This window comes from Microcebus murinus, chromosome 1 (genome assembly GCF_040939455.1).
Source record: "Microcebus murinus isolate Inina chromosome 1, M.murinus_Inina_mat1.0, whole genome shotgun sequence".
NCBI classification, from domain to species: domain Eukaryota; kingdom Metazoa; phylum Chordata; class Mammalia; order Primates; family Cheirogaleidae; genus Microcebus; species Microcebus murinus.
In genome coordinates, this window is record NC_134104.1 from 67617734 (window position 1) to 67632946 (window position 15213).

A 15213-nucleotide genomic window follows, 5' to 3' on the forward strand; every position below is an offset into this window, starting at 1 on the left:
TATTTAGGGAGAAGACAAAGATGGCATCGTAATAGTTTTCAAATACAAAGATTCTTAAATAAAAATTGCTAAATAACTAAAAAATCTCCACTCTGGGAAGAAAAGAACAAATTTAAACCACAAGAGGACAGTTGTAAGTTAGACAAAGGTCTTCTTGACAGTGAGAATTATTAATCATTTCTAATGTATGTTAATGTATGGAATTACCATTCCTATAGACCTTTAAAAAATAAAATACTACAAGTTCTTCATTTTAGAGTTTAGATTCAATTATTCTAGAAGGTGAAATTGACCATCTCTTATGATATTGTTGTTGATATAAAGCAGAAGTTGACAATTTTTTTTATAGGGCCAGACAGTAAATATTTTAGACTCACAGGCATATGATCTTTGTTACAACTATTCCAACTCAGTTTTTTACTGTGAAAGCAGCCATAGACAATACACAAACAAAAGGGTTGGCTGTATAACAATAAAGCTTTATTTACAAAAACTGGTAGCCTAGGGGCCATAGTGGGCTGACCCCTACTGTAGAGGGTTTTGGCAGTGATAGATATTTGGACTGGGACTCAAATTATTTTGCACACACATTAGACAACAGTTAATTTGATATTATATACTAACCAAAGTAATAACTCATGACAAAAAAAAACTTTGCTAAGAAATCAGAATGATAAATCAAACAGAATCTGAATATAATAATTGATGTTGGCTCTATGACTATCTCTGGCATAAAACTTTCAAAAAATTTCAAATAAAATCAATGTTAAAATCAAATAGTTTCATAAGCCTAGGTATATTTCATGCAATCCTAGATTTCAGATTGCTGTTGGACCAATCCATTGGAAAATTTAAGACCTCCATTATACACCCCCTCCCCAAATTTCCTGGTGAATTACAGTAACAGGAGATACCTTAAGAGGTGTGAAGGCAGAAGAATGAGGCAGCATAGCAGCACAGCCCACTTGATTCAACCCTGACAGCGACTAAATTTCAAATGAGAAAGAGAGGAAACAGAAGGCAGCATTTATGTTAGCAAAATGTCAGGCAGGCAAATCTGACCAGTGAAATTAGAAAAGGAAAGGTCATTGACAAAGTTTCAACTGGTTTACTAAGATAATGACAAGGCAGAAAGAAAGTATTTTGGGGAAAAAACCCATCATTTTATACATGTTGTTTTTCCAGCAGTATAAATCCAGGATATTCTCAATACCTCATACCGTATGAATCAAGAAATGATAGGCATGATTAATAATGATTTGATGCAGAGATAAGACACCCAGAAAACGTCAACATCGTTAGTATAATAACCTTGAAGCTAAGGAGTCCCATGCTGTTCCTATGACGGATGGAAACAAATCCAAACAGCTCATTTTAACTGAGCAGAATAAGCATAAGTAAGAACAGTATTTTTTCAATATTAATCCAACTAAATTTATCTAACTTAATTTAATGGCTCTGATGTGAAAAGACAGGACATGTGAGGATTCTGTGTCACACCTAAATGATGAACCAGCATTTCATTTTTGCCTCTATGAATTTCCAAATGACCTCTAAAAGAGTAAGGTGGCATTTTTCGTTTCTTTGAGCCTTTTATTTTTCACCAGCCAACATATGACTGGTTAAGCATATTAGAGATATAGTTAGACATACTAAATGTTAGAATCTATTGTGTATATGTATATAAGTATCATCTGTCAATTAAAAATAAAAAAGAATCTATTACATAGAATTTTGATTACAGGTAACATACTCAAAACATGACTATTTTTACATTTGCCACATGGAGAATGAAAGTCAGAGAAGACAACACTTTCATAAAGGGCACTGGATAAGGTTTTACCCTATTAAGACAACAAAATGCCAAAAGCTTAAAAATATTAAAGCCTTTATAAACTAAATACATTTTAAAAATTTAAACTAGAACCACAAATTTCTGAATCATGGAATAAGTGAACAAGAACACATGAGTGTTTAGAAAAAGGTATGTATGTATATGCTCAATAAAATAAATATAACTATATTTTCAATTGAGAGTTAATAGATAGCCATATCTTTTTTCTTTGAGAAAAAAGTATGTAATACACTATGTGTTATAGCATCAAAATTTATCTTAAGGCAGAAAATAATGAAAGAAAAAATATACCACAGGACAAGACTGTGACAATAGTAATACATGGTATATGCTTCACCTGTTTAGATTTCCTGGGCCTCTTTTTTTATCAAATGTAATGGCACTACTGTCAATCTCAAATATAAAAAGGCTACAAGCCATTATATTGGTAAAGAAGGAAAAAAAGTAGTAGAAGCAAAAATGAACCTCTTGCTCTCTTAAAATAAGATGGGATGTATGTGAAAGCAACAGGAGCTTAAGGGGCAGCCCTCAGAGAATGTTAGTGTAATTTATATTAGATGTTACAAATAGTTATTTCAAATCCTACATTTCTAGGTCTTTAAATCAAATTTAATATTTACCTTGCCATATCATCAGAGTTTTTCATCATGATGCAATTTAACGAGCAATCAATAGATGTACAGCATTTATGTGTTCACTGTGGAAATACTTATTAAGCACCTAATATATCCCAAGAACTGTGGTGGTGAATGAGTATATAAAGATATGCACAACAGAGAATATCTTTGTGCCCATGAAACTTACAGTCTAGCAGCTGTATAGAAAGAGAAAGTAATAAATGGCCAAATAAAAGTATTACAAAGAAAATTAACAGTGAAGACAGAAACTTGATTTAAGGGTGGGAGATGCAGAAGAGCCATTTTAAAGATGTGACAGTTAAGCTGATACTCGATAGATGAGTAGCAATTAATCAAGGGGTAAATACAGGGAAGGAAAGGCATTCCATGTAGAAGGAACAGCATGTGCAAAGGTCCAGAGGTGGAAAAGGGCTTACCATATTTGAAAGGCTGAAAAAAATACTGGTATAGCATGAGCCCAGAGATGAGACTGGAGAGGCAGACAGTAGCCAGAGCATACAGGAGCTTCTGGGCATGTTAAGAGGTTTAGATTTTAAGAGCAATACCAAGTCTTTGAAGAGCAGTTTTGAGAAGAGGTATTATTTAAATACGTCTCTTAGGCCAGGCTGGGTGGTTCACGCCTGTAATCCCAGCACTTTGGGAGGCTGAGGCGGGAGAATCGCTTGAGGTTAGGAATTCAAGACCAGCTTGGGCAACATAGCAAGACCCTATTTCTACAGAAAAATAAATTAACTGAATATGGTGGCATGTGCTACTTGGGATGCTGAGGCAGGAAGATCCCCTGTGCCTGGGAGTTTGAAGTTACAGTGACCTATGACTGCACTCCAGCCTGCAGCATAGAGCGAGACCCTGCCTCAAAAAAAAAAATATATAAATATAACAAATATCTTTAAAAAAAACTGTGACTTTTTGCACAGCGTTGGCTGGAGACTATAATATTTGACATACAAATAAATGTGAGGCCATCTAATTTAGAAGAAATTCCTTGCTTTTAAAAGCCATCTAACTTAGTGTTTATGTATTGACAAATGGCTGAAGGCTATTCAAATTTCACACGAAGGAGATCTTGCTGTTGTTTTCTAAATTCCACTTTTTCCTTGATAAGGTCTAGGCACTTAGGCTTATATCCCTTAATATATGTTTTATTAAATCTTCCCTTCAATTTTCTAAACTGTTTTTCAATTACAATATGAGAGACAATACAGCATGGTGTTTAATGCAGGTCTCAAACCAGCCACATATGGATTCTCAGGCTTGTACTATGCAACTTTAGACAAGTCACATTCTGGATATAACATTCTGTCCGTCAGTCATCATTTGTCAAATGATGCTAAGTTTAATGTTTATTCTTACGGTTGTTGTGAGAAGTGAATGAGATAATTTTGGTACAGCGTCTGGATCATCAGAGGCTCTCAATATTTTTCTATGTTCATTTAAATTGTTATTTGCTTCTCATGCCAATTAACTTCCACAAAAACTCCAGAGGCTAGTGGTTGTATTCATCTATAAAACTGGCCAGTTAAAATGTGCTTTATCCATCTCTTAGGAAATAAAGATTGCAGAATACACAGAAATTTTAACAGACAATGGAAGTTTATGTCATAGGAATCTCATGCTGAAGCATGTAGTTCATGCAGTGGTATGCACAATGGCAGCAGTCACTAGCATATAAGACAGGAATTGCTACAGACACTAGAGTTTTGAAATGCTAGTTTTCAACACTACTATGAACAAAATAACATAAAACATGATGGGAAAAGCAATTCTATAAATGGTTAGAATTCTTTTGCAAGGCAGATAAAAGTAAGACTTTAAATAAAGCTCTTATGTTATACTCATTTTCAGTGATGAAACAGGCAATAAAAGTAAATCAGTGGTTTAAAAAAAGATAAGTAGATTGTATTTCAATTAATGTTTTCCTGAGTTGAAAAAATGAGCATGGAGGTTGGGAACTGGCTCACACCTGTAATCCCAGCACTTTGGGAGGCCAAGGTGGGAGAATCAGTTGAGCTCAGGAGTTTGTGACCAGCCTGAGCAACACAGTGAGATTCTGCCTCTATAAAAAATTTTAAAAATTAGCCAGGTGTGGTGGTGCATGCCTATAGTTCTACTCAGGAGGATCGCTTGAGGCTAGGAGTTTGAGGCTGCAGTGAGCTATGACTGTGCCACCGTGCTCTAGTGTGGAGGATAGAGCTAGACCCTCTCTCTTAAAAAAAAAAAAAAAAAAAAAAAAAAGAGCATGGAGACAGAATCTTGAGATGTAAGTATTTAAAACCAAAACTTGGGATTTTCAGTAGCTTAAAATACGTAGTAATATAGGATGCCAAATATATAGTTGTGTAATTAGTGTCATGGGGTTAGGAACTCCATTTAATACACAGGTGACTCATGAAACAAAATAATGATTGACAAAGTTAATGTGCTTTCTAATTCGCCTGGAATTAAAAATTGCATTAAAAAAACCCTAATATTTTGTTACGCCTCCTTTCTCTCTCTAGCACATATACAAAGCCAATACAGTTTTCAATGCATATGTTTTATTTTTGGAAGCATTGACAAAGACATGTGAATCATAGCTGCGGAACTCTGGAACACTGGGTAAATCACAAATGGTAGCATAGGGAAACAGTTCTAGTTATTTGTAAAGCATTTAGTAATGATGCTCATCATGTTTTATGATATTTAGATCATTTCTAAGTGAAAAGTACAATACCTATTCTTCAATCTCTAGACACAGAAATGTAAAACTCCATTTTGTGCAAGACTCTTACCACTAACAAGGCACTATCATCAGTGTGCTGAGACCTTCTGGATGGGAAGGGACACTGGAGAGGTGGAGAAAAATGAAGCGTTGTCAAAAACAAACTATGCACATGTGTGACATATTTTACAAATATACACACAAAGAAAGAGACATATTAAGAGACACTTTTGAAGAAGCTGATATATAGGGCCACATTCACAATCATCTGGAATTCATGTTATTATAATAGTCAATAAATTGATTCTGAGTACTGATTTTCTTTCAAAGAATTTAAACAAGTTCAAATCTGATCTTATTGCCTAAAGCCTTCCAAAGCAAGGAGCAAACAGGGATTATTCTCTGTTCACAAAAGGGAAAGCTGACGTACAGATAGAACAATAACATAAAGAATTTGTGGTCATTTAGTAAGCCAGCAACAAACAATAAACCCAAGAATCATGATTTCTAGTCTAGGTATCTCTTCATTACCTTTCTCAGAGAAATAAAAGTACAACTGAAAAATTTAAAACTGTACATGTTATTTTCCTGTGAAGCTTTAGTTTTTAGAGAATGAATTACTTGAGAATGACCATCAAGAAGGAAATATTGGGGTAAAAAAGAAAAAAATATTAAATTTATTAAACTTTGTCAAAAGTTTGTATAAAATTACTACCATGTGAAGAAAAGACAACTAAAAATGCTTGAGTGAATCTTCCAGGTATTATACCAATACATAATGTTCTCACATAAATAAACAAAAATAGTTATTATATGTCCAATAATACTTAAAAAAAACCCTTTTATAATGGACAACTTAAAACATTGCAAGCAATACACTTTCTCATACCAGAAACATTTGTGCTTTAAGAACACTGTGCAAATAATTGATACTGATAAAGTCCCATATGTTAGGCCGGGCGCGGTGGCTCACGCCTGTAATCCTAGCTCTTGGGAGGCCGAGGCGGGCGGATTGCTCAAGATCAGGAGTTCAAAACCAGCCTGAGCAAGAGCGAGACCCCGTCTCTACTATAAATAGAAAGAAATTAATTGGCCAACTGATATATATATAAAAAATTAGCCGGGCATGGTGGCGCATGCCTGTAGTCCCAGCTACCCGGGAGGCTGAGGCAGAAGGATCACTCGAGCCCAGGAGTTTGAGGTTGCTGTGAGCTAGGCTGACGCCACGGCACTCACTCTAGCCTGGGCAACAAAAGTGAGACTCTGTCTCAAAAAAAAAAAAAAAAAAAAAAAAAAAAAAAAAAAAAAAAAAAAAAAGTCCCATATGTTAGGTTTTTAAATAACTTATTTAACAAAAAGCAAAGTCAAAATTCATATAAAGCAATGCCTTTATATATTTTTTAAGGAAGTGAGGATCATAAATTGAAATAAGAAGGCAAAGAAAAAAGGAAAATGGTTACTAAGAAAGCCAACTACAATAAAAATAAACATCATTTGAATAGATCAAATAAGTGTGTCAATTTTAAAAAGGTTAAGCAATTAATTTTATGTTAACTTGTAATGAAAATGTATTACTTGATTTTATGAAACAGATGTGTACAAAGTATAATTGATAACACTGAACATGAGATACTACATAGAGTCTTTTTTAATACTGACAGCATTTATCCCTACCAGACATGGATCTCAGGACTGTCTCTCATTACACAGTATCTTTAGAAATGGATGAGAGGGGGATGATGCCTCTGGTGGAGGGGGGAGAGGGAAATGTAATCTTTAGATGATATATGTAGGTGAAAAAAGCCCCAGGTATAGATTCTGGTAGGTTCCTTGACCTGTATCATCTTCTCCCTTATAAGTAGAATTTTGTGAGGGGGAAAAAGAAAAATGGCAATATTCTAATCACTAAAAGCATAACAATCACATGCAAAAGGGGCTGGGGTAGGCAGAAAAAAAATTACACATAAAACATTTCATTACCATTGCAAAAATAATAAATGCCAAAGAAAAGGTGATTATATAGACTTACCTCACCGTCCAGGAGGGGCTGTTGTTTCTGTGGACTTTGTGATGCTTTTTGCTATACATCCCCGACCCCCCCGCAAAAAAGGGAAGTTGGTTAGAATCTGGAACACTGGAAATAATAAATTCTATTTACTAAAATAATCGCTCACATTAATTTCTTTATCTCTTGTAATATAGCACTTTTCTAAATTTACTGGTTAGAAAATGTCTTATAATAAGATAAATGTCTTAAATAGCTTACAATTTAAATGAGGAAAAGCAATAAACTGACAAACAGTCCTTTCATGTATCTATAAGCATTTGTAAATAGAAATTATTAAAAAAAAACTATATATATATATACCTACACAAACACATTCACAGACTACTGATCTCTCACTATTTTCTCTCAATGAACTCATTTCTCCCTCTAAGGGCGAAATATCACACTAATGCTAACAACTTTAGCTATCTGCAAACCTGAAGTTTGTATTTTTAATTGCCTGTGGAAACTCTCTACTTGGAAACCCCACTGTCATCTTATATTCAACATATCCAAGAACAAACTCATAATTTCTCAAATTAACTGGCTATTTTCCCCAATTTGCTCATTTGTTGTTATGTCAAATAATAATATTATAACATCCATAGTAGTGTCTCATGTGTTCTCATACACAGTATCTCAAGTGAGTCTTCTTACTCAGTGAGATAAACAAATAGCATAATCGTATTTATTTAGAGATGAGAAAACTGAGAAGAGAGGTTATGTGACATGTGCAAGGTCACAGAGTTGGTAAGTAGCATAACTAAGATTTGCACCTATGTCTCCTGACTCCATATCCTACATTCTTTCCACAATGGTAGACTCTTTTAGCCTTAAAACCTTGCTTTGGGAACTTTTCTCCCCTACTCATCTTCAATGACTTATTCATCATTCACTACCCATTTATGTGCAAGGTATAATGATGCTTCTTATGAAATCTCTCTTATGGTTAATTTAGAAGATCCTATGTAGTGGTAGGAGGTACATCACCCACCATATTAGCATTAAGTATTAGATGCATCTGTAATAATTTTGAAATAGTTAATATGTAATAGTTAAATACCACACACAGGAGGAAACTGAAAGCATAGAATGGTTCAGTAACTTTCCAAAGTCAAGCACATAGTGAGTGGCAAAGCTGAATTCAAACATTTCTGATTTTAAGCTCTTGCCACTGTGCAACACTACCAACCCTTAGTTAGAAATCATCTGGTTTTATGCCTTCATTTTGCATCCTAGTCTGATTATTGTTATTACTTTCTATTTCGTTTTCCTCTTTTTAGTCTCTTTATTCCTAACCTGAGTAGATTAGTTTCTCAGAAGTATCTCTCATGTTTTTCTCCTGCTTAAGAACTTATAATTGTTCTCTTCTGCTTAATAAATCAAGATCAAACTCTAATTTGATATTTAATCAAGACTATCTACAATGTGATTATCTCTTACTAGCTGTGTGACTTCTATAGAAGGCAAGTTAAATGAGTTAATTTATGCAAAATGCCTAGAACACTGCATAGGACATACTACATGTTAGCCACTATTAATTACTGAAAAGGCAGTATAGCATTGTGGTCACACAGAAGGGTCTGGAGCCAGTCTGCCTTATCAGAATCCTTGCTCTGCCATTTGGTAGCTGAATATCTAACCTTAGGTAAATTGTTATTCTCTCTGAGCAATAGTTTCCTTATCCATAAACAGAGAAAAATAGTACCTATCTTACAGGATTGTTGGGAGAATTAAATGAGTATATATACATGAAGTACTTAAAACAGTGCCTGGTACACAGTAAGCATTCAAAATACATTTTAGGAAGTATTATTATCACCATCTTTATCTTCTCACCAATTCCTTTTTCCTATATTGGTTTTCAACACAAACTCTCTAAGCCAGTTGTTATTTCCCTTAAATGCCAGTATTTTAAATGTATAAATCATATAAGCTCATTCCCAGCTCCCATCCTATTCCCTCAACCTAGAATGAACCCACCTTTACACCATCATCCATTTTTTTCTTCCTGTCTATATCCTACCTTTCTTAAGGGTCCTATATCATTTCCTTAAAGGTCAATTCTGATGATACTTTTTCTCTAATTCTTCCTTTGTCTTAGATATAAAATGAGTACTTTTATTGCAAGCTGTCTTATTTTCTGTTTTGTTTTTTTGTTTTATTTCCCTGACAAGGTATAAGTAATCCTTCATTAATAGAGGTGAGGAGAAAGCAAAAGGAAGAAAGATCTGAGGCTAGATAAATTTGGAGGGAAGGAGGGATTGAGAGGTACCTTTGTAAACTTCTACTTATAGGAACATTAATTTTAGTTTTTTGCTATTGGTAAAAAGATTTGCCTAAATTTTGGTAGAAAATAACAGGCACTGGAACTTGTTAGATGAAGAGGAATCAAGCAAGAGAGCTAAAAATCATCATCATGGGCTTGATACATATGGGAAACAAAGAATATATCTTGTAAAACAGTGAAACAGACATGTGCATGGTACATAGAGAAGATAGTCTTTGGCTAAAGTTATGAAATACAGGAAAGAAAGCCTTTAGAGAACAAGAGTAATGCATTCATTTAATCATTCAACAAATATTTATTGAGCTTTACTACAGGCTAAGACCTGCTAAGATCTAGGGATACAGCAGTGAGTAAAACAAACATGGTTCCTGTCATCATGGAGTTTACAGATAAATGACAGAGACAGATATTAAGCAAACAAAATTACAAATAATTACTTAAGTATGAAAAAAATCCAGGATGATTTCAGATCAAAAGGATAAGTAACATAGGCAAAATAAAATGAACAAGGTTCAGATGCTAATATAGAGGCTGCAAAATGTTAAGAAAAAATATTAACCAAGATTATCCATTGAATGGGTGTGAAGAACAACAGAAAGGAAAGAATCGAAGGTGACTGTAAAGGAATAAGCCTGTGAGCCTAGCAATTTTGAATATTTACTAAAGTGAGGAAGTTGGAGAGAGGTTCAATACAACAGTTTACATTTGCATGAAACTTCTACAGTTTACATAGCATTTTCATTTTCATGATCTTAGTGATCTTTACTATGACACTAGAGATTGAGAAAATAGCAGCTAGATAATGAAGTGGTCTATATCATGACAGATTGCTAATTTAGAAGAGATTACTGTTAAAGAGCAAGATAATCTCTTCTATTGTCCTCATGCAGATAGGCACAAGAAAGACACGCTATTTAGTCAAGATTCCTTATACAAGAGAGATGAAAAAAGTTGATGTTTTAATTAAGACGAGAAAAACTGACAATCTCTGCAAAACAAATAAGCACTTACTTCTAAGTAACTTTAAGGGTATCACTCAGTGAATTCAAATGACTCACTTTGACAAAGTCCAGGACAGCATCTCTCTGAATCTGCTTGGTCCTTATTTTCTCCTCCTCATACTGTAGGGCAGCAAGCTGTGCCTCTCTCCGAGCACGCTCTACTAATTGTTCTCTTCTCTGATGAAGTTCCAAGTCTTTATGTGCTAACTGGAAGAAAAATATCATTTTGCATATACAAGTAGGGCTAAGGATCAATTTATCAATATTCACTATCAATTTAGGGAACTACTGCTGACTCAAGCAACTTATACGTTGCAATTACCTAGCGTTCCTATGTGTACCATAAAGTCAACATGTAGGTAAAGAATTATTTTTTGTCTAGTGTCTAAAAACGCTGTTAGCAAGTATCATGTGCATATGTTATATATTAACTGATTGAGGAAAAAGCTAGAAAAGTGTACAAATATCTGGCAATTAATGGCAATTTAAGTATTATAAAAGAAGAAAACCATATTAGTTTAAAAAGCAAAAATAAATAAATAAACCTACTAAAAATTACCTGATTGTGACTTGGTGATAGTGACAAGAGAGAAGATGGCTCAACTGGAACCCTGATCCAAAAAAGAAAAAAAGAAACAAAAGACTCTTTGATAAAAAGACAGACATATAAAAAAAGTAAAATTTTTATTGTTAATGTAGCTTTCTATTAATCAGTAGGAAATGCCTAGTTAGCACTGAAAGAGTAATTGCATTTTGCAAACTTGAGCCCAAGTCATTGAATTAAACCATAGGAATACCTGATGTCTCCAACTCATGTTTCACATGATGATATCTTGATTAATCTATGGCTAACAACTGTCTATGTCATCCAATACTGACAACACAATTGAGATTATTTTTCAAACAGTATCATTTTATTACACAAATAACTATTATCTTCTTTACTACCATGACTGAAACAAGATACATGTAAATTGAGATACTTTTATATACAAAGCCATTTTATCAACAGAAATCTAGACTACTACAGAACCTGGTAACTCACTCCTACTCTTATTTTCAATAATTAAGATTGATGAAGCAATTTTAACAACAGAAATAAAAAGTCTGAGGATTTTTATTTTTAAGAAAAAGATGAAACCCTATTTGATGCTTACAAAAAACAAAGAAAAATGCTACTTGCATCAGGGCATAGTGGCTCATGCCTGTAATCTCAGCACTCTGGCATAAGCAAGCTACTGTTAAGATGGCTTGAAAACTGTGTTGATAGTTTAGGTGCATACTTTGATTAATTGCACTGCTTCTTTTTTTTTTTTTTTTTTTTTTTTTTTGAGACAGAGTCTCGCTTTGTTGTCCAGGCTAGAGTGAGTGCCGTGGCGTCAGCCTAGCTCACAGCAACCTCAAACTCCTGGGCTCGAGTGATCCTTCTGCCTCAGCCTCCCGAGTAGCTGGGACTACAGGCATGTGCCACCATGCCCGGCTAATTTTTTATATATATATATCAGTTGGCCAATTAATTTCTTTCTATTTATAGTAGAGACGGGGTCTCGCTCTTGCTCAGGCTGGTTTTGAACTCCTGACCTTGAGCAATCCGCCCGCCTCGGCCTCCCAAGAGCTAGGATTACAGGCGTGAGCCACAGCGCCCGGCCAATTGCACTGCTTCTTGTTTGAGATATAATCTAAACTTTTGATTTGAAATTGAACATTTCATATTTAATGACCGAATACTGGCAGAACCTGGCTTAGAATTCAAGCTATCTAATTTGTAGTTTAGTGTTCTTTCTACTACATCACATTTCCCCCACTCTATAGAGACAGAAACTAGGAAGCAAAAAGGGAGGAGCACAGATTTCAAAGCATATGGGTATATATATAAAATAAAAATTACCTGAGATGGCAAGAACTAAGCTGTGAAAAAGATGGAGGCAAAGGAGGAAGCATGCCATAAGAGAGAATAGAAGTGGTAGTGAAGAAGACATTTGAGAACCAATGGTTCTCCCCTGCCAATCACTGGTTGGTAATGTTGGGCCATTACAGCTTTGTTACTCATTGGTTTTCACCATGCTACTACTTCATGTTGCATGACTTTTTCATCTATAAAATATATTTCTTAATAACAGGATCACTAACATTTCAAATAATACAATTTTTTTGAGGTGTAAGATTGACCTGCTCATTACAAGTAGTTTAGCCTTGGTGCCTGCCAGTAACACCTGCAGTAATTTTGGCAACCAATTTCTACAATCAATAAACACATTTTCAAATATTCCCTGGGAAATGTTATATACTGTTGGAAAACACTGGTCTACCTTACACTTTTCTGAATTTTAAAAATATAAGACACTCAAAACTTAAGGTATACTATTGTCCTCTTTTATATTGGTTCTACATCTTTGAGGTATTCACAAAACTCTTTTTTTTTGGATGGGGGGGCGGAATGGAGCTTGCCGAGTAGCAGAAGTATTGTACATATTATAGTAGAAGTTGTTTATGAATGCTAACGTAGCTGGTGGTATAGCAGGTAGTAGTAGGTAGCCTGTAATTCCCTAATCTTCAGAGTAGTAGACATCCCAATTTGCCCAGGCTACCTAGACACATCTAGGCTACCTAGATGCTCATCCAAGAGAACATAATATAGGCAATGGGGAGCATCCTTAGCTTACATACATGCTTTACAGTGCCTAATACTTGCTTTGGGCATTATCTGTCATCATTCTTACACATTCCCATAAACCCAGACCAGTCTCCATGGTTTGGCCTAATTCAACAAACTAGGAAAGTTATTTAAAATCCTTAAGCATCGGCTTCCTTCTTTATAAAATGAGGATAATTACACTTATTCCAATGAGATGTTATGAAGATTAAATGAGATATTGCACACATACACAGACCATTAAAAAGCATATTCTAATAATTACATATTTAGAATAATAGAAATTTACTATAACTTTGTCCCTAGATTATTAATTTTACTGTTAAAATTTCCTATAGCTTTTGTCATCTATAAACTGGACCAAAACACAGAAAGGACCAAATAAATCCATCTCAGATGTGTTTATGTGCCTTGACTTAAAGGCTACACTTTAACAATGCTTTTCAACTGCTTAGCACCTATCTTATTTCTACATACATTTCTTTACCCTCTTTATATACAAAAACTTATCATTTCATCAGTTTCTTTTGTACTCATTCCAATGTGGATCCCATCTTTACAACTTCACTGAAACTGCTCTTTCAGATTACAAGTTTGGCAATGATCCTTACATACATCCAAATCCTATAGTTATTTCTTAGTTCTCCCCTTACTGAACCGATCAGCAGTATGTGACATTGTTTATCCCTTTCTACACTTTGTAAAACACTCTCTTCATTTAGCCGCTGGGACACCATCTTCTTTTTCCTATCCCTATGGCCACTCCTGCTCAGTCTCCTTTGCTGGTTATTCAAGTCCTAATTCTCTCCACTTTACTCCAAACTCATATATCTAACTGCTTATTTGATACTTCCACTTGGATGTCTAGTAGGTACCTCAAATAGAACATAACCATAGCTGAACTCTCATCTCATACCTCAAACGCGTCCTGCTTTGTTCAGACTCCTTGGTGTTTTCTTGAATACATCAAGCATGTTCCTACCTCAGAACCTGTCTAGAATGGTATTCCCCTAGATAGCCATAAGGCTTGCTCCCTCAGTTTTTCAAGTTTCTATCAAAATCTTATCACCCCATATAACGTTACTCTCAGTATCCCTTCATCCAGACACTACTATCTCTTTTATCCTGCTTTATTTTTATTCATAGCTCCTAGCAGTACCTGATACATATTTGTTACATATATCTGTCTACATCCACTAAAAGGTAAACTTGTAAGATATAACAAACCTGGACAGAGCCAGAACCATTGCAGTGCTCAAGAAATATTGTTTGAATGAATGGCAGCGAACCCCCTCCCCCACCAAAAGCAGAAAATATTGAGAAATAAGAAACAAGATGCAGGTAATACACATGTAACTTCTTAAATCTTGAACTTAACTTAAGCTGGGTAAACTAGAACTTTAAAAGGCAGGCTTTGAACTGCTTTCGCTGCTTTTCTTAAAACCACATAATTAACGTAAGTAGCTTTTCTAGCTTTGTCTATATAACATCAAACAAAACACTTCCAGGACTTACTCAAATGTTCTTTAATTCTATATTGCTTCTTATAGAATTGAATAAACTTCAGAGGACCTAGTCTGATATTATCATTTCTCTTGAACTAAAATGCTATTCAGATTATAAATAGGCCCCTTTAACAATTTTTTTATAATTAAATATTTTTTGATAGTTTCAATTTCAAATTTATATAACCCATCTTGGCAAATAACTATCAAATAGTCACCAATGTAGCACACTTGTGATTTAATGTATTCCCCCCTACCTTTTATTATTCCCCAGAAGGGTAGAATCTATGGGGAGGAGTGGGGGGTGGTAGATAGGAAAGAATTTGCTCAGTGGGTGAGGGTAGGGGAGGAGAATTGGGAGAAAAAAAGCAGCACTTTTTTTTTAAAACCTTACTAGCAGAGGGCTTAGACTTGTAGGCAAGTAGCAGTTCCTTAACTTCAGTACGGCACTCACCAGCCGTGAAACCTTGCCCACAGCCGACACTCACTGTCCGCAACGATAGTTTATGCTGTGCATTGACAA

At 34.8% G+C, this 15213-nt stretch overlaps 1 protein-coding gene across 12 annotated transcripts in view; it reads right to left on the reverse strand.

The window, feature by feature from the left end:
• LRCH3 (leucine rich repeats and calponin homology domain containing 3) overlaps positions 1 to 15213 on the reverse strand; it is a 118728-nt gene that overhangs the window by 19595 nt on the left and 83920 nt on the right. For 6 of the 12 annotated variants that reach the window (XM_012780407.2, XM_012780404.2, XM_012780400.2 and 3 more), the window contains exons 11-15: positions 11092 to 11143; positions 10590 to 10739; positions 7224 to 7274; positions 5265 to 5318; positions 915 to 986 (exon numbers count right to left, since the gene is read on the reverse strand). In XM_012780407.2, the coding sequence (XP_012635861.1) occupies positions 915 to 986; positions 5265 to 5318; positions 7224 to 7274; positions 10590 to 10739; positions 11092 to 11143 (379 nt within the window). The remainder of the gene's footprint in view (positions 1 to 914; positions 987 to 5264; positions 5319 to 7223; positions 7275 to 10589; positions 10740 to 11091; positions 11144 to 15213) is intronic. The other 6 variants (XM_012780409.2, XM_076002435.1, XM_012780399.2 and 3 more) reach the window with 4 other exon arrangements.